The following is a 22,225-nucleotide window of genomic DNA, read 5'->3' on the forward strand; positions in this document are numbered from 1 at the left end:
TTTTTTTTTTGACTATGACAGACCAACACGGCTACCTACCTGTAACTGGTTCTAAGAAAACAACCTTCTAAAAAAACAATAATTTGTTCTCAAACTACTAATTTCAGGGTTGCCAGGGACAGAACTTCAGCCATGAAATGGGCCTGGCTAAACGGCACATATTCTAAGTTTCTCAATTCCAGTGGGTCTACTCTTGAGTAAAACTTGACCACCACCCTATGTTCTTGACAGCACTGCACTGGGTTCATTATGCTGGTGACTGCAAAATCTTAAAAGTGTCAAGCTGTACCGTAAAAACACTTCTGAGTATCAGTTTATTTTTTTTTCTTGTTTTTAACCTTAATATACATTTATACAGCCCATAATAAAAATTATGCAACAGGATTTTGTTTTTTGTTTTTCAGTTATTACGCTACGGGGAGTCAAGAATAAATGCATGCAGTTACAAAGAAGAGGTAGTAGAAACACAGTATTAAAGACCTAAAAATACAAATGTCGTATAAATTAAAAAGAAAAAAAAAACTTTCAAATTAATTGCTGGAATTTCTCATACAGATAAATAAGGTAAACAGTACATTACGTTGTCAAAGCAAAGAAAATAAAAACATGGGTGGGCGGGGAAAGGAGGCCCACCCATACACACACACACATACGCGGTCATCAGTTCATGGAAACAGATGCGTGTCTGAATGTCAACGACCTCCCTGCAGAGAAGGCCGGGCTAGTACAAAAAAAAAAAAAGGTTCCAAATGATTTTGTTCTGAAGAATGGGGTGTGTTCAAGTGTCCAAGTGACAATAATTTTCTTATTTTTTTTTTTTTTTAAACAACAAGCCAACTCTCAAAATGAAGAGGGGTCATTTCCAGAGAAACTAAGTTGCCTAGACAACGAATTCACAAAAGCCACCTGAAGGCATGTCTGAAGGGGGGGGGGGAGAGAGAAGCAGCCGTAGGAAGTGTCCACTCAGAAACCACCCTAATTTTTTAATGCTCTTCTGCTACTGTAAGGGGAGGAAAGTCCACGCCACAACAACATGCAGAGTCCTTACACTGCGTGTGTCCGAGAACCCTTTATGCAGTTTTAAAGGAACAGACTGAAACTGCAGCATGTCTCTTCTGATATGAAATGGGGGGGGGGGGGGAGGGAAACAGGATTAAGGGGATACCTACTGATAAATACAGGCAGTAACACACAAGTTCCACATGCTACAACAGAACTAAGCAACCAAACTTGTATAAATGGGGGGGGGAGTGGGGGACAACAGCAAGCCAGCGGGGGCTTCGCAACGCCACCAAAATGCTGAGTTGTGGCCAAGTTACTCAAGTATTAGACAAACGGGTATATAAAAAAGGGAAAAGTCCTCCTGAAGACAGGTATGTACAGCTTTGCCTGAAAGTCTCCTAAGACGCTACATTTGAAATTTTGTAAAGCGTTTTTTCTTTTCTTTTCTGGATGATTTCGGGATGGGCGGTGGTTCCCCCCCCCCCCTCAAAAAGCATACAGTGAAATTGAATGGTTTCCTCTAACCTGCTCCAGTAAGAGTTTGTTTTTGTGCCTTTTCTGCTTAAAAAAAAAAAAAGTCCACCCCCCCCCCCAAGAAGAGTATAGTTTTTCTTTTTTTTTTAGTAAATTAGTGCAATATAAAGTGTTTTGGGCCAGGATATTCAGGAAGAAGACAAAACCATCAAGCTTTTATATCCACGATAACTGCTCCAACTGGTTTCAGGGATTCCAAATGGATCTCCCTCAAAGTAAAATAAAAAAGAAAACCCCACCCTCGCCCAGGTCCATCATTTCTCCTCGTCTTTTTCCAAAAGGTGCTGTTTCTTCTTATGCCTGATGGGCTTGAAGATGTGCTATTTACAAGACGTGAGCTCAGGTCCAAATCTAGCAACAGCCTTCAAAAGCTCCACAAGACACAGGTTTGCAGTTAACACTGTTCTCAGCTCCCTCCCAGAGCCTTGTTCCAAAAAGAAAACTCTTCCAGCCCTGCTGCTCCCTGAGCAGGAAGAGCCTGCGATTCTGGACCTTGCCCAAAGACGGAAGTTCCATTCTTTGCTCCATCCTTTCGTAAGAAATCATAATAATACGCCAATTTGCCGTCCCCGACCGAGGCTTTGTGGAAAGGTTCTGCTGGAAATGGAAAGACGAGCCTTTTGAACCTGGGCTGCTCAGTGAAAGATGGGGTAGGGTGCGCAAGATTTAAGTCATAAGGCAAGTCTCCTCCGAGATAGTTCAGGGTTTCTTCCCCTCTGCGAATCAACCACGTTTCTCTTTTCTCTTTGGTAGAAAACCCACAGAAATGCAAAAACCTGCCCTCCTGTTGCGACAGGGGCAAAGGTGGCGATTTGGCTGTAGCGGAACATCTGCCAAGTGGTCCCAGGCGACTCGCCTACTGTTCGTAAACAGCCACTGCGCTGCAGCAAAGGGCCGAGAGCCTGCGTTCAATACTCGCTTTATCTGAAAACAAAGGAGAACGTGTTAAAAAGAGGCGGGCACAGGTGAACCTGCAAGAAGCAGGGGATTCCTTGGGTTGCTGAGGCTCAGAGCAACATGGCTTGCTCCAGATTCTCGGAAAGGAGCCACAAAGCGAGGGGGACGCCCCGCACCGCCAAACCGACTTACATTTGTTAATGTTTTCTATATCAACCGGGTCTTGTATGATCTTTGCCAGGCCTTCCAGCAACAGGGCTGCTTTGTGGTATCGGTAGGCAATGTCTTCTGTCTGCTGAAACATCTCGTCCAGGGCGGCCGCCTGTACCTGAGACGGGTTGAAGAGACTGATCAAGCCCAGGGGCTAAGAAAAGGGGGGCACTCAAAGCAGCGACCTCCCCCCACCGCAGAGACTGCAGGAAGGGGCCTGGTTTCGTTACTTCTTCATGGCCGTTTACTGAAAGCCATCTGTCGAGTAGTAAAGGACATGACTGAGGACCTGCGTTCTAATCCCACTCCTGTCAAGGGCAATTTGGCGCCCCTTTCCCAATCTCTCAGCATAGCCGATCTCACAGTAGCTGCTGAGATGATACAATTGTGTGTGGGGGGAGCACACACTTGACATCATTGGTAGAAAGTAAGAACATTAGAAATGTTAACCCCTAAGGGAAAAAAAACTGGGTGAGGGGGAAAGAGCTTTTCATATTTCCCTCAATCTTTTTAAATGGATGAACTGGAACACTGGGAAAACTTGTGTGAATTTTTATTTTGCAATGAGCGAACGCTCTTCCTCTTTGTTTGAAGCTCCTGCATCTTTTGGAAACCCCGGAACCTTTCTATTTTGCCCAAGACCACCAGGGAGTCTCTCCCTGAGCCTCCAACCATGTTACCCAGGGTACCATTACTAGAAAAGCTCCCCTGTCTCCCACAACTGGGAATGTGTGCGACACCCCGGGGAATTAAAACTAATGGCTGTTTAAGTCTGACGAAACATTAGCCAGACAACACGCAGAAATGGCACCTTGGGTTAACCTCCGAGACATACAAAGAAGGCATTAATGAATGGAAAAAAGAAAGCCCAGTTTAATTAGTCCCGAGAGTGGCACCTGATTTGTTTGCGTGCCTCTTTCAATGGAAATGCACGGGCCCCTCACTGCTTTTATGTTCCCCAGAAAGGCAAAGCCGAGGAGGGAGCCCACATGTGGCTTTTGAGCATAACTGTGGCAAGATTCTCAGTGAGTGCCAGAAGCTCACTTACTGTATTCAGAATCCCGTTTCCCATGATAGTTGGTGACCTCTCTCTCTATATCCCACATCCACTGAGAGATTTGCTTGTGGATAAGGAGGCTGAGCTCTGGAGCTCTGAGGGGCAGAGACAGACAGGACCCCCCCCAAAAAAAACCCTTTTCTCCTGGATGTCCTCCTTATCTTTTACCCACAAGGGGATCAGATACAGGGTCGAAATGCAGCCCTCCAAGACACTCTTTATCTGGACCTGCCCTTTTGCCCCAGCCCTGCTTTGCATCCTCCTCCAGTGCTTTTGCAAGGCTGGAAAGTGCCTGCTCATGCCTCTCACTGGCCTGGGTGGAGGACAGAAGGGCGTGAGAGAGACAGCAAATGCAGAAACCAGTCTCCTGGACAAAAGTGACACGTGTTCGCTGCTCCACCCACTTTTGCCTCTGGCTCCGCCCACCGCTGCTGCATAGCCTTCTCCCCACCCACCCCCTTTACCATTTCCACAGCACAGCTGTAGATGAGCTTCTCGGCCGTGACGCTGTTGATTTCGTCGACGAACCTCTGCTTGTCCGAAAAGAACTGGTTCAGCTTTCCCGTCAGCTTCTTGCACATGGCGATGCAGAACTTGTACCTCTCGTTCAGGTTTTTTACCACTGCAGGGAAGAAAGCAGCTGTGAAATAGGGAGGGGGGGCACTGGCCTGCTCCTGTCACAGCCGGAGCAGCAGGGAGGGCGTTTGCTGCCACCTTGGCCTTGCTGATGCCCTACAGACCTTGACAAGCTCCTGGGCCTGTTCACTGGGTCTGGGAAGCTTCCACTGCCACCTCTGGATCCTAGGAGGTTGCCTTCTACCAGGCCAGACCACTGGTCCATTGAGCTCAGAACTGCCCGCTCTGACTGGCACCGTCTCTCCAGAGTTTCAGGCAAGGATGCTTTCCTAGCCGTACCTGGAGATGCCACTGGGGATGGAACCTGGGACTTTCTGCATGAAAAGCAGCAGATACTCAACCTGTGAAAGTCCCAGGTTCTGTCCCTTGCACTATCTCCAGGCAGGGCTGGGAATGTCCTCCCACCTGGGACCCTGGAGTGTCTGCTGCCAGTTGAGTGCAGACCCCACTGAGCTAGATGGACCAAGGGTCTGGGCTCCGTGCCCTGGGGGTAGCCCCACACACCTTGCTTCACTGCGGTGGAGAGATTCAGCTTCGCCGACTTGATCTGCGCTTTGGCTAGGTGCAAGGAGGACGCCAGCAACTGGGCAGCTTTCATGTACAGGACCAGCTGCTCAACTTGCCTGGAGAAGAGAGAAATGGGTGCCTTTTGTTAGGAGAGGAGCTGCCACTTTCCCAATCCCTTTGGAGAGGGGGTGTCCACAGCAAGGAAGAGAGAAAAGCAGCTCAGGCATTGGCCCACTGCCACAAGTGGGGCATAAAGAGATAGCCTTGCGCAGCTCAGCCTCAGAAGGACTACCCTCCCCCCCAAAAAAACCCACATTGCTCATTGGCAACACGGAATTGCCTTCTTGATGGTATAAAGGCTTGGGCACAGTGGCGCTGGGTAGCTCAACAAAGACCAGCCTCCCGGGGTCTGGTGGGTGGGTACCTACCCCCAGTCTTTGCTCAGCTGGCTGATCTGATCCACCACCACGCTCTCCTGGATCTGATAGACAGACACCGCCGAGGAGCAGAGCTCGGGGTTCCCGCTTCGGACAGCGGTCAGGTCCAGGACACACTCCGTGAAGGCCAGCATCAGGTTGAGGTGGCGCAGGGTGTCTGTGTGCTCCCTCTGCCAGGAGGGAAGAAGCAGAGAGAGCCCTGCTTAGCATTAAGGAGTTAGCAGGCCACCGCCGCCAAACAGCCCCTTCCCTAGAGTGACACCCACAGCTATATGGAATTCTCCCCCTGGGAAGATCTGGCAAGCTCCCTCTCTCTTTCCAAAGTTTTACTTTATAAGAATATTTTGATAAGATTTATGATGCAATAGGATGATTAAGATAATTGTGTTATGTTTAATTGAAGTTAAATTCCTTTTTTTTAGAGAAAAGCTGTTAAGAAAGTAAAATATGGATTTAAAACCGAAGGTGAAAAGGCAGGGGAAGTCAAATGTCAAGATTTGGAAATAGAATTTTTTTTGTTAGGTATATAAATAAGAAGAATCCTGGCAATATATGTATTTGTATTTGTTTTGTATTTGTAGGTGTGGGTCTGGGTGTGTGTTGTATTATGAAAATGCTAATAAATTCTTCATAAAAAAAACAACAACAAAGTTTTAAGGTGGGTGCTGAAAATCTTCCCGCCCCCAGCAAAAAAAATCTTTTTTAGAAGGCATTTAATGGCAAGGGTTGTAAGATTTAGATCTCGTCTGACAATAGTTAAATATTGGGAAGAAGTGTTACAAAACACACACACACACACACACACACACACACAGAGGCATGGGGAATCTACAGCCCTCCATCCCTGGCCACTGGTCATGCTGGCTGGGGCTGATGGGAGGTGTAGTCCAACAAAGTCTGGAGGGCCACAGGCTCCCCCTGCCCTTGCCTTTAGGGGTCATTACTGTTAAAATTCATTTATGCTTTTGAAGGAGATTATATCTGTCAATATTCGGAAAAGCAACTCTGTCAAGATGCAAGAAGTGCCCACTACCTGCACTTTCAATGCATTTTTGTTCCAATGGGCTTCTCCAGCTGGATGAAAGGGGACTCTGCCAGGAGCACCTACTTTGTATTCCCCCCCTCTCATGTGTGTGTGTGTGTGTGTGTGTGTGTTTCAAATATTTCTTCCCCTCTCCATTTCTTTATTGTACATCACACTGAGACACTTGCATAGGTGATCAATAAAAGAACAACGTAAAATATGCAGAGAAAAAAATGGGTTTTCCTGTGTGTGTGTGAGAGAGAGAATGGAAATATTGGGGGGTTGGAATTTAAATAGATGCAATACCTACTACCTTATAAAACCTAAACTGCTTTAACAATGTATGTTCAATTTATTTAGCAGGGATGGGCCATCTGTGGTCCTCCAGCTGTAGCTACAGCCCATCTCCAGTCATCCCTGACAGCTGGCCCTGCAACATCTGGAGAAGACCCAGCCCCAATACATAGTAACATATACTCACTCTTAAGTTGCCACTGTTCCTTACCTCCATCAAAGTCTCTTCCGGCAGTTCTGGGGCCTCAAAGGTGATAAACCCCTCTAAGCTTGGAGGTGAAGTGCCATAAGGCATGTACTTCAGGCACGGAGCCGCCTCTGCTCCGGGGGGAGAGGATCCCATGTAAACGCCAGGAGGGGAGCCCATGAGGACCCGGCCACTGGTAGAACACAGAGACCCCCCAGAGCTGTTGGAGCCGACTTGAAAAGTTGAGGAGGGGAGAAAGAAACACACACGGGTGAAAATCAGCTGCAAAACAACTAGGAGGTGCTGTGGTCCCTGCCAAAGCTCAGCATTATTCAGGGAACAGCAAACTATAAAACAGAATTACAGACATGTAGCGGCAACAATTATCTCTCCACCCAACCACAAGTGTACTTTTTCTCAAAAGTCCTGGAGCAAATAAATGTTTAAGTAAGGATGCTTGGGGGTCTTCCTGTGATTCAGTCAAGGGAGGAGTACTGAAAGGGCTGAGGCACTTCTGCAGACAGACAGAAGGCTCCCCTATCTTTTGAGAGGGTTTTTGCCCTGGAATACTAAAAAAAAAAAAAACCACCACACTGTGTACGGACTTGGGCAGGAGAAGTGAGGGAGTAGGGTCGCCAGAAAAGGCTCAACAACTTTGGCAAAACAACAACCACTTTTTTGTCTGGATTTTCACCTTTTGAAATATGGCAACCTTATTTTGGGGTAACAGTCCGAGATCCCCAACCGACTTCTCCTTACCTCCCACCTCCCTCCCTTGCTGCACAATCTGGCCCCAGCAACAGGGCAACAGGCAACGTCCATGCCACTCACCAGATGTTGTCCGAGCTCTGAGGACCATGTGGGTGCAGGTTGGAGGGGTGGCGCTGTTCGGAGGGGAGCCCACGGTAAACATCACGGCTCTCGAGCTCATGCCGGCTCCCATGGAGGGAGGAACTGCTGTGATGCCACAAGCCCCCGGTGGAGCTGGGAGGAGGAAGAGACGGCACGTTAGTCCTCAGGAGGACATGCCCCACGCACAATGTACAAGTACAGCTGGAGCCAAACACGGCCACTGGGAAGGGCGGGGGACTAGATGCCTCCCTGAGTTCCCTGCCACCTCCCTGGTTATCTCCCATTACAGATCCCTCCTCGAAACCCACTTTCTCTGTGAGGTCTTTGGCTTAACCCAGGTAAGGCCAATGACCATCTGGTCGGGATGTGGAGAGAGGAACAACTTTAATCTGGATCTGGGCAGCCCTACTAAAATTGGATGAAAATTTGATTTTCACTCGGGGGGGGGGGGGGAGATCGTTTGCAAGTGCAAGGGCCGGCGGATAATCCATGCCTTCATGTTATTTATGTTTTTGAATCTGCCTGGCTATCAGTCACGCAGTGGCTATGAAGTTTGGGGACAATTTGAATATGAAGCTTTTGTGGGCTGGAGTCCACTTGGGAGGATTTGTGGCACTCTCTTCAGCTGGCAGGATGTGTGTGTGTGTAAATACATATATCATATGTACATGATATGAAAAATGACCACACAAATGTTTAAAATGTGAGCACCTATAATAAAAAACACACGATGAAAACAGCCCCATTAAAATGGGAGTGATGGGGAGAGTGATCAAGGGAATGACCAGGTAAACAGGTGCGCCTTCAGAAGCCAGCAGAATGCCAGCACAGGTGGGGGTCTCTTGCATTTCAGGAGGGAGTGAATGTATGCATACCTATATGTACACTCAATATATACACTCACAGGCTTTTTATTCTCTCTCTCTCATGCATGCAGCTACTGAACAGGCATTCTTCCCCCATTTCTCCCTCGCCTTCCAACCTACCAAGAGCTCCAGCCACCAGCTGCCTTACCTGTATCCATCGGCCGCTCAGTGTTGAGGCTGTCTGTGCTGCCCTGACAGAGCTGGCCTCCGAGAGCTGCTTTTGCTTGCTGATCCGACAGCTTGCCGGTGCTCACGGACCTAAGCAGAAAGAGAGCACAATGTGCTTGGGAAATGGCAAAACCCAGCGGGGTGGTGGAGACGTGGCAAAGCCTGGGCTGGGGAAGGGTGTGTGTGACTTGCTTCTCCTGGCTTTAGTGTGCGGCTGGCCTCAGACTGCGGGACGAGTTAAGTATCCTCAATGTATGCCAGGCCTGCATGAGCTGTGATCCACCGTGCCAAATGCAGTTTTGCTAGACACAGGTCGTGGCTTGACCCACTCTTCCCCAGTCCTGGCCCCATTTTGGCCATAATAGGGAGGAGCCCGTTGCAGATTGCCTTCACTTTGTGCAGGTCTGATGTAAACTAAAACAGAGGGTGGGGTGTGCTGGCTTCAGGAAGCCACTCCCCATGATGCTGTGGTTAAGTCAGATAGTGTGTACATCCAGCCTGGGGGGTGGGGAGGGGGCAAGCAAAGCACAGCTGTTTAAAGATCCACTTTGGGGGGAGACAAGACCTAGTAGAACTAGGGGTAAAGAAAGAAAACCAACTGTACAACAGATCAAAATGAGGCTTGGGGTCGTTTGTAATTTACACCCATCTTCATCTGGTACGAGTTTGCAGGCAGGGAGAAACAAACATGGATTTGCAAGTCCAAAATGCAAAACAAGGGGGAACTTTGGAGTGCTGGAGGTTGAGAAGCCGCACCAGGAAATGAGGCTTATATTTACACACATTGACACACCAGATCCCCATGCTGTGGTCTAAACCACACACTGCAGAGATCGTGTTCTGCTGGGACCTTTTCCTGGGCAAGCCCAATGAAACAACCAGGTGCTTCCGTTCCATTTCCACAGTGGCTTCTGCGGGAGGAAGAGAGCTGCACTGAAAGCTTAACCCTAGTGCTCTGGGGTGGCAGAAGTTCAGCGCTTTGCTAAGGCCTCCCTTATAGAATCAGCAGAACCAGAACTGCTTTGTCAGCCAAGGAAATAGGACCCAGTTTGCATCTTTTGTATATGCCAAAAACAGGCGAGAGGAGAGCAAGAACAGGTGAAAGGGGCCTGCTGCGTTCCTCGGTAAAGGTAAGATGTGAAATGGGTTGTTTTTTTCTTCTGCTCCACAGCTCTGCCTCTACAGTGATCCTTGGCATGGGTTTTGGGGCATGAAGGAACTTGAGGAGCCCCCCCCCCTTTTTCTGCAGGCAATGGATTTTTTTTTTAATTAAAAAACTTATTTTCTTGGAAACCCACGCTGTTGTATAAAAATAGCACAAGGAGGTACATGTGATTAACCCCCCCCCCCCCAGTCATTTCAATAGAAACAATTTTAAAATGTCAAACGCTTAAATAAAAGCTGGTTGGGCAGACAATCTTCAGTTTGAAAAGGCCTGCCTGGATAAGGCAGGGTTTTTTTTTTTACCCATCTAAAACGGAGCGGGGACAGCTCCTGGCAAGCCTCTTCTACCAGCAAGGATTTCAGGGCCTGCCACAGTGAACGCTTGACCTGTGGAAAAGGCCAGCCAAAGGTTTGGGGCAAGTGGGACCACCAAAAGTGGCCCCTCAGAACACCTCAGTGGGGGACACAGGTTATGGCACTCTGGGGCCACGTTGTTTAGGGCACAGTGTTTGGGGAGGCTGCGGCTGCTACCTGCCAAACAGAGTCTTGCCGCGCTGCTGCTGCTGTTCCACTGCCTGCCTGTCGCTTCCCTGCGTCGAATGGAAGTGGGGGAACGTTCTCGCCTCGCCCACATCCTTTGCCTGCTGCAGTAGTGGGGCGTCCGATGGTCCCTGGCGGCTGACCAGGCCCACCAAGTTGGAGGAGGCTTGAGTTTTTGGGATCTTGAAAGGAGCGGTTGTCTAGAAGAGCAAATAAAACAACATAGAAGTGAGTCTCACAGGGTTTCGTTCCCACCTGGCTTTATCATTTTGAGGCAGCTGAGGCTTCAGAAGACCAGGAGCAGCCTCCCTCTCTTCCTGGAGTCCCCCCCCCTCACCCCCACATGCCATTCAAGTCTCTGGTTTCAAGTCAGGGATAGGGGAAATGGCAGCCCATCAGATGTTAATTCCAACTGCCAGTGGTAATGACTGCTAGTTGACAGCAGCGGGATTTCCGTTTCCTCAACTACCACCGTTCCTCCCTGCCCCAAAATCTGCTCTGGAGAGTCCCTCAGAACCCTGGAGCTGGTTTTGAGGTTCCTGGAGAGGAGGTTCCATTGTTCAAATCAAAGCCCCTTGCGCCAGCAGAGCTGCATTGCACACAGCCCTTGGGAGTCCAACAATGAGTTGGCTATGACTTAAAAAACAGATGAGTCAACAACAGATGTCAATTTAAGCGCAGTTAAGCAATGGCACCAGGGTATCTCGTGCAAGCAGATGCTTGGGGGTGGGTGGGTGGGTGAGATAAACTAATTCCCTGGAGACAACACATGATCCTTAACTTGCTCCCAATTTCTCTAAGAGGGAGCCAGCATTTTGACGCTGGTCCAGAGCCTACGAATCTTGTCCCTGTGGAAGAGGTCCCAACGCCCACCTTTGTGGGAGAGCCAATGATTGTCGGCAGGGGAGTTTTGAAGAGCCAGTCTGAGCTCCGGGGCGACGATCCTGCGTGCTTCGTGGGTGACGTCCCCAGGCTGACTGGCCGGGCTGGCTGCGGAGAGTGGCTGTAGCTGTAGCCCGCGTAGGATGGGCAGATAGGGTCCGAGTGCTGCTTCCGGAGCTTCTGCTTGTTCTGGTAAATGTCCGTCAGGGTTGCCGGGCTGCTCTGAAGACGGGCACCCGCCATCAGGAAGGACTGTGGAGACTGGGACTGCGGTGCCGGGGAGCCTGGGGGGAAGAGGAAGAAGTGGGAAATGGCCATCTGGGTGGGATTCAAAGCTCCCAGCAGAGTCCTCCCTCTGAAGAGATGAAGGCAAGAGGAAATACGTCTTCACCCAGCCCTGGATGCATGATCAAGCCAGAGGCCCGTCTACACCAGCATCCTGTCCTCACGGCAGCCAAGCAAATGCCCCAGTGGGAAGCCCACAAGCAAGGCAGAAACTTTCTCCCCACTTGTGATCCTCAGCAACTGACATTCAGACAAAGGTAACCATTTTTTGGGGGGACGGGACGACGACATGGCTCAGTCAAAGAGCACATTTGCTTTCCACACAGAAAGCCCCAGACTAAGGGGTCAACCAGGTTTGCCACCCACACAGCTACAATTCCCAGCACCCTTAAAAAAACAAACTTCCCTGAAAGGATCCTGGGAACTGTGTGGTCTACATGTATGGTTTGAATGTGATCTTGCATGGCGTTCAACTGGGCATTACTCAGAATAGACCCACTGAAATAAATGAACAGGACTGAGTTAGGTCCATTAACTTCAACAGGTTTACTTTGAGTAAAACACTGTGCCAGTATATTGTACCCCTGAAAATTGCTCGCCCTCAGAACCCTCCCACGAGGCAGGCTGTCCCCACTATTCTAAAGAGGTAAAGTTGAGCCCACTGTCTCCAATTTAAAGCACATTTACACCACTTTAACTGCTATGGGTTCCCTCCTCACAAAGTGTACAATTGCCAGCACCTTTAACAAACTGCAGCTTCCAAGATCTTTTGGGAGAAGCCATGTGCTTCCAACGAATGGAGCAGCTGTCATTTTGGGTGGTATTCAACTACCCACTGAAATTAACGAGCATGACTAAGCTACACCCACTGATTTCAAGGGGTCAACTCTGAGCAGAACTTAGCTGAATGCCACCCTTTGCTTTCTTCAATGATAGATACCGCGTTCTTTGTTGTACCCAAATTCCAAAATTTCTTTAAAAAGTCATGGCTCCCAACCAGATTCACCACTGTCTATCAACCCAAAGGCCTTATGCGCATGCGGGGAGCGGGGGAGATCCATTTGGGTTGAGTGGATGGAAAGCTTTTCCTTTGTCATCAGAAGTCACAAAGGACTGAAAGCCTGGGAAAGGGGGTGGGGAGGAGGAAGCTTACAATCCAGCGCTTTCATAATCCACGAGAGAGAGGGAGAGACAGAGAGAGAGAGGGAGCAGAGCCTACAGTAGAACATCAAAGCTGGGGGGGAACTGAGGACGCAGGGAAGGTCGGCTGGGGTCACAGTGCTGGCTGCTTGTCCTCCATCTTGGGAGGGAGCCGTACTTGAACAGTGCTACACACACACACACACACACACACACACACACACACCACACAAAAGCCAAGCGCTTGGCAGGGAACCGCTCTGCACGTGTGCGATTGTGCCCGCCTGTCCGTCCGCACAAAGAGAGCCACGGAAGCTGACCCAACAAAGACCTGCGTGCAGGACCGTCCACAAAGCTAACAGAGGCTGCCTCCTTCTTTCCTTTAAAAAGGCACCCCCCCGCCCCCAAATCTGTGCCTGTAAATCGGGAGAGGATTGAAACCAACCCTGCTGTTCTTAATGGGTTAACCTTCAGCTTGTTGGCTCTGCAGCAGAACTTTCAACATAAAGCTCCAGGGCAGAGTTTTCCTGCTGCCCAAGACACCAGGTGAGCCCCAGGGGGTGCTGGGGCTTGCTTCTCGGAGGGCTGGTCTGGTCTTGCTTTAACCAAGACCGGGGGCTGATTCACACATGTGCACGCCACATTTTGTCTTCTTCCACTGTTCAGCTTCAGAAGGCAAGTAAGGAGGAACCCCCTACCTGGCTGCTCTGGCCCCCACTAATGAAATAAAATAAATAACCCATGTGAGAGAGCATGCAGATGTGAGCGCCCCCCCATGGCAGCATCAAATGGTACAGTCCAGGGAAGCATCACCAAGAGCTGCTTCAGTCCCCAAGAGGCCTTGGTGGAGAGAGACAACCTCTTCTCCCATCTGTAAAATGGGAACGTGAGAGACCAGCCAAATGGGGTTACTAGGAAGAGAAGCAAAAAAACACCTTACAAGGGAAATTCTATTAAATTGCACTATCAGGCTCATGCCCAAAGACTCCTTGATCTATGAAGTTTGTATAAACAGAACGCAGTGCTCCCAAATCTACTGAGAAGAGCTCATCTCTACCAGTCTTTTAAGCAACTGCTTTGCGCCCAAGAGCTTCTTGGGTAAGTTGCCCAGAAACCTTTGTAACTTAGGGTTCTTGAAACGGGGCTAACAGCTGCCCAGGATGTATGTGTCCGGGCGGCAGGCCAAAGGCTGTGCCTTAAGACTGGGGGGTTGCGTTCCGGCTCTTTGTGATGATTTTAGGCTGCTGTAAGGTGCTTGGGAGATTGTTCTTTGAAATATGGAGCAGCGTATATAAATGAGATAAAATAAGCGAGTGAACCGGGGATGATATGCTGCTCACCTGAGGAGTTCCGGCTCCGGGAGTCGTGCCCTTGCAGCTGCCCACAACAGCAGTGCCCAAGTTGCTCAGGGATAGTGCCAACTATTGGAGAAGGGAAGGGCACGCACCATTAATATTTTCCGGAAAAAGAAAACAAGGCAGCGTTTGATCAAACAAATACACCACAGGTGCCCCTGATCAGCAGCTGCTCCTTTAAAAACACCTTGTTGCGATTTATAAACAGGATCTCCGAGGCACAGCTTTCTGAACAGTAGCTTCAGCCTCGACTTTTCTGTTCCCCTTCCCTCTGACCCCAATGCTTACGGTCCTCACTGCCTCCCCCCCCACCCCAAAAATCACATGAGCTGCAACTTCCAGAATGATGCTTCATGCATCGAGTCTCAGGTCCATGAAAGCTGGCAGCAAACTTAATTTTACTAGTTGGAGACTAGTAGTGAATTGTTTTCACTACAATCCCATTGCTCTGTTTCACACTCTCCAGCCTAGAGCTAAAGTGAAAGGGTGCTGGTGAGGAGGAAGAGGTTGTCACTGCAGACTTCAATTGTCTTTACTCCAGCTTGCATCTGCATCTGAACTATTTAACTGTGTATATGTATGGAAATATTTCTAAATGTTTGCATTGGGCTGTACCCACGGTTACTCCTACTCGGAGCAGACCCAATGAAATTCATTAATGCTGTTACATTTAAGTTTACTTGTAGCAAAACTTCAACAACCCAGTTTTTAATATATGAAACTAATTGTTTTATAGATGGAACTGTCTTTTGTTTTCACGCAGTTCTTATTTCGTAATTGCAACTGGTCTTATTTCTCTTACAACCAGATAGTTATATCCTTGTAACCTGCCCATGGAGTTTATAGGGAAGGCCAGGCAAGACCTCCAACCAACAAATCCATTTGTGTTGTGCAATCCCAAAGCTAGCACAAAACTGGCTGCATCCTGTACCCCAGGGTGGAGCTGGGGTTTCATCCCTGGCATAGCGCCTGTGGGGGCCTGAGGCATTTCAAACTTGCCCCGATTATTACAGAGATTATAGACCCTCCCCCCCTCAAGCAGAGGTGAGCTATTTGCTGAGCACAAGATCTGGCTATCAAGTGCACACAAAAGCCCTCCCCGAGAGTCGTAAAGGCAGAATGCCTTTAAGCAAGCACCTCTTTTTGTGCTAAACTGCACCTTTCAAGTGTCTCTGCTGATGCCCTTACCGAGCGGTGATGGGGAGTACGGACGGGAAGATCCCGTGGACAGCCTGCGCCCAACGCCCTGCGCGGAATCAGCTGGCACTGGGGAACAGGAGCCGGTCTTCAGGAAGCCCATGGGGCTGGTGTTCGACCGCCTCACCACAGCGGATCTGGAAACAAAACCCAAAAGGAGACTTGTGTCCAGTTTCAGGGAGAGATCCGTTTGTAAGATGTGCACCTCTTTACTCTGGGTCTTTTGACACCCTAGGACAGCCTTTGCCAACCTGGTGATGAGCAAGTAAGACAACAACAGCAGCAGCCGCCAGCCTGTCACTAACCTTATCTAACAGAGATACATTCCCAACCCGATGCCAGAATGCTCAGATTTTGTTTGAACAATAGAAACAGTGACTTCCCATCCCTTCTTTCAAACATTAAACAACTTCAAACATATTTGACTATTTAGATATTGTTTCTGAACAGTTTCATCAACAGTTAGGATGTTTTTTCCTGTGACATAGCCTCCAATTGCTCCCACCAAATATCCTGCTGGGTCTTGTAGAGTTCCAATGTGCCCATCAAGTTTGGTAAACGCACCGTATGTTTAAAGCATATTTAGAGCACATGGAATCCACCGAGAACTGCAGTGTATCCCGCACAGACAGACAACCCCCAGCACCCTTAACAAACTACAGTTCCCAGGGTTGGGGCGGGGTTGTGTCATTGTGTGTGCTTTAAATGTACAATGGCCTTATAGTCATATAAGCCAATTCACACAAAGAAACAACATAAGTTGTTTTTTTTATTACCGGCAAGACATCTACCTTTGGTGAGGGCAGGGAAAGCAAATATGAAAAAATAAAGAGTTATCTTACCTTGGTGACCCATGGGGGTTTGACACAGGGCTGGCAGCAGAGGTCAGGTTCTGCTCGATGCGCTGGTAATTGCGTAGCTGAGTGGGAACTGGGATGGGTGCCGTCTCGCTGCGGGGGGAGACCGACGGCTGGCATTGCCTGAAGGCGGGAGGGAAGGAGAGGGGGAAAGAAGGGTGGCAGATGAGCCGCTTTTCAATCTGCACCATTGTCCAGTTAACGTGGGTCTTTGGGGGAGAGGCAAATGAACAAGGGCCTGGGTTTCCCGGCAGGGTCTACATGTGCACCAAAAAGTTGTGGTTTGCGGACAGCGGCAAACAAGCCTCTGCTAATGAGCTGGAGTGCAAACCAGCAGGGACTGGAGACTTGACTGGAAAAATCAATCATTTAACTCGGAGGAAAGCAGGTCAGCTGCACACTGGGCCCCTCCCCTCCTTCCTGCAGGCAGGCAGGCAGGCATGCGGGCAGAGGGGCTGGAGGACGCTCGCTCTCCACCCACTTCCAATGTTTCAAAACAAAGTCATTCTAGGAAAATCCACTGTGGGGAGAGAACAGGAAGTTCAGGAGCAAGGATGGCTGGCCTGTGTTGCGTTCTGTTTGTTCAAGGCTCAAAAAGGCAGGCGATACAGGGAGCGCTTTGGAGCAAGAAAACAGCTTATGTAACTAGTCAATAAACTAGCCAAAGATTATCACCTAAGCACGTTGTTGTGTGGGTGCATGCGTGGTTCATGCACTCCTGCTGCAAACTTCTCAGCCAGAGTTGATGCTGGCCTCTTGAGAACAGCTCAGCTAAACACAGGTCAAGATTTTCTTGGGAATGAGCCACACAGTGGCAGCTGCTGCCCACGCTCTGAAGTGGATGCCTGAAGTTCACTAGCTTAGATTTGTGCCAAAATGTTTTGGGGAAAGGCAGACGTGGGGGAAGACCTACAGGTGCAAACTGTGCAGCTCACGCTGGGGCGAACTGCACTGGATCAGGCCAAAGGGGGTCCAGCACTCTGTTCTCACAGTGGCCAAACAGAAGCCCCCAGTCAGCAGCCCACAAACAGGACCACTGAGTGAAACAGTAACTCTCTCCACACTTGTGATTCCTGGGAACTGGTATTCAGAAGCATAACGGATGAAGAACATAGCGATTGTGATTACTAGCCATTGGTAGTCTTCTCCTCCCCTTTTAAAGCCATCCAAGTCGATAGCCATCACAACCTCTTGTGGGAGCAAACGCCATAGTTTAATTATGCACTGTTTGAAGAAATCCTTCATTTAGTCCATCCTTGCAGCCTTAGTTCTTCAAACTATGGGAGACAGTTAACCCAAACTATCTGTTCAGACATGTTAAGATAACTAAATCTATTTTCTGGGAGGAAGAGTCCATAGTTTCGAAATGTTTGGTGAATAATCCGTCATTTGCGGTCTCCTACATTTTTGCATTTTATCTCATAATATTTATTAGTCTTATAATTGTGGTAGTGGATGGGTTGTTAGAGGAGGGGTAGTACCGCAGGTGAGGGACACGTCATCCTCCTTCTGGGGTCGTCTGTGCATCTTTAGTCCCCACCCTAAACTCAGCTCTCACCTGTGGCTCCTGGAAGTTGTCAGCATGTGACTGCAGCCACATGCCAGGAACAGCTTTGACTGGCCGACTAAACCTTTTTGTGGTGGGGAAACCAGAAACTGTACACAGTATTCAAAGTGTGGCATCACCAGAGATTTGCAGGAAGTCTTTGGGATGTTGGCAGTTTCATTTCCAACCTTTTCCCTCACAATCCCTAACGTGGGCTTGACACCAAGAGCAGAGTCCATACTAAACGTGTCCCCAAACTCTCCTCCACCGAAGGGACAGCAGGCATTCAGGCAGATTTCAGCTAAGCCCCTCAGCTTCAACTTGAAAACTTTGCAATTGACTTGGCTGCTTTTTGCCTCCGCCCCCTCAAGAATCCCAGGGGGGTTTTGCCTCCTCATATGACATTTTTTAATTTCCTTAGTCTTTTCCAAATTACACAGGTGAGCTTTGCACCATCACAATGCTTGTTAGATGCTTATGAAAGGGCAATGGGTGGATCCGGATGCAGCAAAATCCACAGGGGCCCCATCTTAACTTTTTCATGGCTTTTATGTTTTTATCGCTAGAAACATCTTTGATTTTTAATGACATAGCGGTATACAAACATTTTTATAAATCAACCAATAGAGGCTGATTTATCCAATCCAGGGAGGAGCGACAAACTTTGCTCCTTCCTCAACACACAACTGCTTCCCCAGTGAACAAAAGCTTGCTCCTGCAGGAAGCTGGAAACTGGATGGCAGGCTGCGGAAAAGAGTTTTGCTCAGATGTTTAAGCACCACCACTACCACAAAGCCCTGGAGAGCCCACTTCAGCTTCATCCTTGTTGCCATGGCAATATAATTTCCCATCTCTCTGGAGCCTAGCTCCTCTCTCACACCTTGCCGAAATGGAGAGGGCTGAAATCACTGCAGCTTGATGCTGCTCAGTGACTTAAAGGAAGAACAAAGCTGCTAATGAGGAGCTTTTCCCACAAGGAGGCTCTGCAGCACGCGGGCCAATGGAAGTTGGGCTTGGCCCCTCCGGAGACTGCCACAGGGGCTCTAGCACACAGAAGGATGCACAGGGACAAGCAATGACTGACACACAAACACGCGTGAGACAATCGCTCCAGGACACTCTCAGCACCTCCAAACATTAGAGCAGATGGCCAAGCCCAGCATCCACAGCGTCACCCAGCCGTGAAGGCAACTCTCAACTGAACTTGCCTGCAGGACAAGGAGTTTTCCCACAACTGCAGCTCTCCTATCTGTAAAATGGGCACAATAGTACCTCACTTCATAAACAGTCAAAATGCAATGTAATTTGCAAGTGGCAGAGTTTGATCTCTCCTGCCAACCCACCCCCACCCCGTGCCCCATTAAAAAAGGAGCTGCCAACAGAGCAGGAAATTTGCATTAGGGCCCATGGTGTAGCTGACGTGGCACCACCCAGATGATGCTGGACTTCAATTTCCACCATCAGTGGCCATGTTTACAAAGACTGATGGAAGTCATAGTCCAACAAAATCTGGAGGGAGCCATGTTGGCTATCCCTGGCATAAAGGCTCTAACGTTTTGCCCCCCCCCCCAGCTCTGATCCTCCAAAACTGCTGTTAACCAGAGTAAGAAAACATTCAGGACCTTTTTTTTGGGGGGGGGGGTGGCCTGTCAATCTTGCCCCCCTGCAACCAACAGCAACTTGAAAGCATTTGGCCACAGTTTTCCCCAACCCAAATCTCCCCCATAATCCAGCAGTGTTTTTTTCAGGAAGAGGGGAAGCATGTGAAGTTTCCGCTGTGGAACCCCCACTCACCTTTGCAAATCGACCTTAAATTTAAACAAGTATAAGAGGAGAAAGCGAGAGCCACCTTAACAGTTCTGTTGAGACACCGGCTCATCTTTCCCCTGAAATGTTTCCATTCCAGCTGGCAGTCATAAAAACGCAGTAACTTAAGATCTAGTGCCTGGGTTTGCCATTTCCCTCTTCCCATCTCACCTCCTTTTTGTGCCATGTCTTTTAGAGTACAGGACTGTGTCTCATTATTGATCATTTTTTAGTTGCTGAGGGAGTCCTTTTTGGCTGAAGAGCAGGGTAAAAACGCTTCAGGAAAAAATGAAATCTGCTCAATAATCAGAGTTTAGAAAATTCTTACCAATTAGAAAGCAGACAAAGTTCTCTCAGGGCTTCCCCTGCAGCACAGATAAGCATCTTTTGCCTGAATCTAGATAGAAGTCTGGCCGGGGCTACTCTGCACTGTGCAATTTCAGAAGCTGCATTGAGCACAACATCAGCACTTTTCTGGCAGAGACAGTGCTTTTATTTTTTAAGGACTTTAAAACGGTTTGTTTGGGGGAGCTTTTCAGGGATTTGCTGCTGCTGTACTGATTGTACGAATGTTACGCCTTGTATGAAGTAAGCGCCTGTGAAAGTGGCAAAATCAAAGAGTGGCTTTGGGGTTGATGCCTAAGCGTAGCGGCCAATTGCACAACCGACGCTAGACAGTCTCCCGTGGCACAAGAGGGAAGAAGAAAGCAAGCAAGAAGAGAGCCACAAGCTCCGGCTTTGATTCCGTTCTTGCATTGGCAAAGCTTTGCTCCCAACTGAAGGATTAATTTGCTGGGGTACAAAGTCAGCAATGTTTCTGAGTACCAGTTGGAAAGAGCACTCGTGTGCTTGAATCCTGCTTGCGGGCTTCCCACAGAAGCATCTGCTTGACCACTGTGAGAACAGGATGCTGGACTAGATGGGCCACTGGCCTGATCCAGCAGAGCTCTCCTTATGTTCTTATATATTTCAAGTTTACAAGACTACAGCTCTCAGCCTTCTTCAGCAGGCCACTTTTGTAGCACATCCTGTGACACGGCGAAGGCAACAGGTTTGTTCAGGGTAGGGATATTACTGGTTCTTGTTTTAACAGCACAGGGGCTTGTGAATTGGTCTTCAGCTGCAGTGCGGAGATCCACCGCTGGGTCACTGACAAACCTTAAGATAAGAGTGTGCATGTGCAACCACAGTATTGTCCTCAACCAATTAAAGAGCCAATTATTAAATGCGCCCCATAAATGCATACGGTTTTGCTGGCTGGAGCTGATGGGAACTGTAGTCCAAAACATGCAGAGGGCATCAGGTTGTTAGGAAGCCGATCTAGCGACTTTTCATTCCTCCTACACTCCAGCAATGAATGCCAAAGCAACAGAGCTGAACGACCAGCACCACCTACCCTCCGCACATCAGGAATTCACTTGAGGCCCGACGGCCGACTGCTGCCAGAGGCATGTCGTCTGTATAGCAAAGAGAAGACACCAGGAAACAGGCATTAGGGCCCAGGGAATGGCAGAGATACAGCGAGAGAAAAAGAGAAACTCAGCAGTATTTTAATTTGAAGCTGTGCTAAGCGACATTGTGTAGGGAGACAATGCGGCTCTGTTGAGCACAACACAACACAGCATATTCACATGCACAGCATATTCCTGAATAACCCAATGGGAAGCTGGCCATTATTATTATTATTATTATTATTATTATTATTATTTCAATTTATTATCTGCCCTGCACCATCATGTCCCAAGGTGGGTTACAGCAATTTAAAATTCAACACTGCAAACAGTTAAAAAAAATTACAATCACAGGAACAGGGTGGTCCCTGAAAAGGCAAATCTCTGGCCTCAAGAGGCCCGGGGAAAGAGGTGTTTCTTCAGCCTGTGGCAGAAGTGAAGTGCAACCTGCTTCAGCATAAAAGCTGAATCACAAGGGCAACGCGTCAATATGGCCTCTGTAAAAGTTGCAGTTTCGCAGCAAAGTTAGGTTACAGCTGGCAGGGAATAGATGAAACAGTGGCTGGGACACCATCAAGGCTGTTATGTGCAGGCGACTCCCTGTTTACGTGGGGGTTCTGTTCCAAGCCCCTGCGCACCTACGTGAAGTCGCGTAAAATGGGGAACACTCTACTCAACCAAGCCCCACTCTCTCTCTGGCTTGCGGGAGCTGGAGGGACGGTGGGCTTCAGTTGAGCAGGTGCTTCCCATTTCCAGGTACCAGGCACCGTGCGTGTTGTGTGCAAACAGAATGTGCATAAATGTGCCGTTGCTTATACACAATGGCAACACTCCCTGAGTTAAGTGGGATGGATTTTTCATTTCCAGCCGGGAAAGGGAAGTGTAAGGGGCTGCTCTTAAAAAGCTCACCCCTGCCCTGAGCACAGGCCGACCTCTGTGAGCCACCATTCTGGTGGGCAGACCGGTGAAGTTATAATATGAGACAGCAAGTAGATCCTGCATTGGCACCCCTGGAAAGGGACCCTGCTAGCGAGGAAAGGAATTCAACGTGGAATTATTCCATGCTTTTATTCCTCTGGAGTTTTGATTTCATTAACCTATACAATCATGAGATTGAAAGGAATCAAGGTGGGGGGAACACAATGTATAGCTTTTCAAACCCTTCCCCCACCCCCCAATTTTTTTGCTCCTGCCACAAATTTGCCCTGGGAATACTCCAGTCTCATGAAGCCCTTGCTCATTTGCAAGGCACTGGAAGGAAGGCCTGCTGAAGTTAAGGAAAGTGCTCTGAATGGGGATGGGGAGAAAGCGAAACAGGAAACATACTCAAC

General features: G+C 48.8%; 1 protein-coding gene across 3 annotated transcripts in view; it reads right to left on the reverse strand.

Annotated features, from left to right (window-relative positions):
- Window positions 1-1,585: 1,585 nt before the first annotated feature.
- The window catches only part of ULK2 (unc-51 like autophagy activating kinase 2), a 63,542-nt gene continuing 42,902 nt past the window's right edge, over window positions 1,586-22,225 (reverse strand). For all 3 annotated transcript variants that reach the window (XM_033172455.1, XM_033172454.1, XM_033172456.1), the window contains 14 exons: window positions 20,840-20,900; window positions 16,077-16,214; window positions 15,226-15,371; window positions 14,023-14,103; window positions 11,249-11,541; window positions 10,367-10,575; window positions 8,652-8,761; window positions 7,617-7,769; window positions 6,810-7,018; window positions 5,272-5,450; window positions 4,841-4,959; window positions 4,165-4,322; window positions 2,626-2,761; window positions 1,586-2,460 (listed from right to left, as the gene is read on the reverse strand). In XM_033172455.1, coding sequence (XP_033028346.1) covers window positions 2,393-2,460; window positions 2,626-2,761; window positions 4,165-4,322; window positions 4,841-4,959; window positions 5,272-5,450; window positions 6,810-7,018; window positions 7,617-7,769; window positions 8,652-8,761; window positions 10,367-10,575; window positions 11,249-11,541; window positions 14,023-14,103; window positions 15,226-15,371; window positions 16,077-16,214; window positions 20,840-20,900 — 2,060 coding nt within the window. In that variant the 3' untranslated portion in view covers window positions 1,586-2,392. The remainder of the gene's footprint in view (window positions 2,461-2,625; window positions 2,762-4,164; window positions 4,323-4,840; window positions 4,960-5,271; window positions 5,451-6,809; window positions 7,019-7,616; window positions 7,770-8,651; window positions 8,762-10,366; window positions 10,576-11,248; window positions 11,542-14,022; window positions 14,104-15,225; window positions 15,372-16,076; window positions 16,215-20,839; window positions 20,901-22,225) is intronic.

The sequence above is a fragment of the Lacerta agilis genome, chromosome 15, assembly GCF_009819535.1.
Source record: "Lacerta agilis isolate rLacAgi1 chromosome 15, rLacAgi1.pri, whole genome shotgun sequence".
Taxonomy (NCBI): domain Eukaryota; kingdom Metazoa; phylum Chordata; class Lepidosauria; order Squamata; family Lacertidae; genus Lacerta; species Lacerta agilis.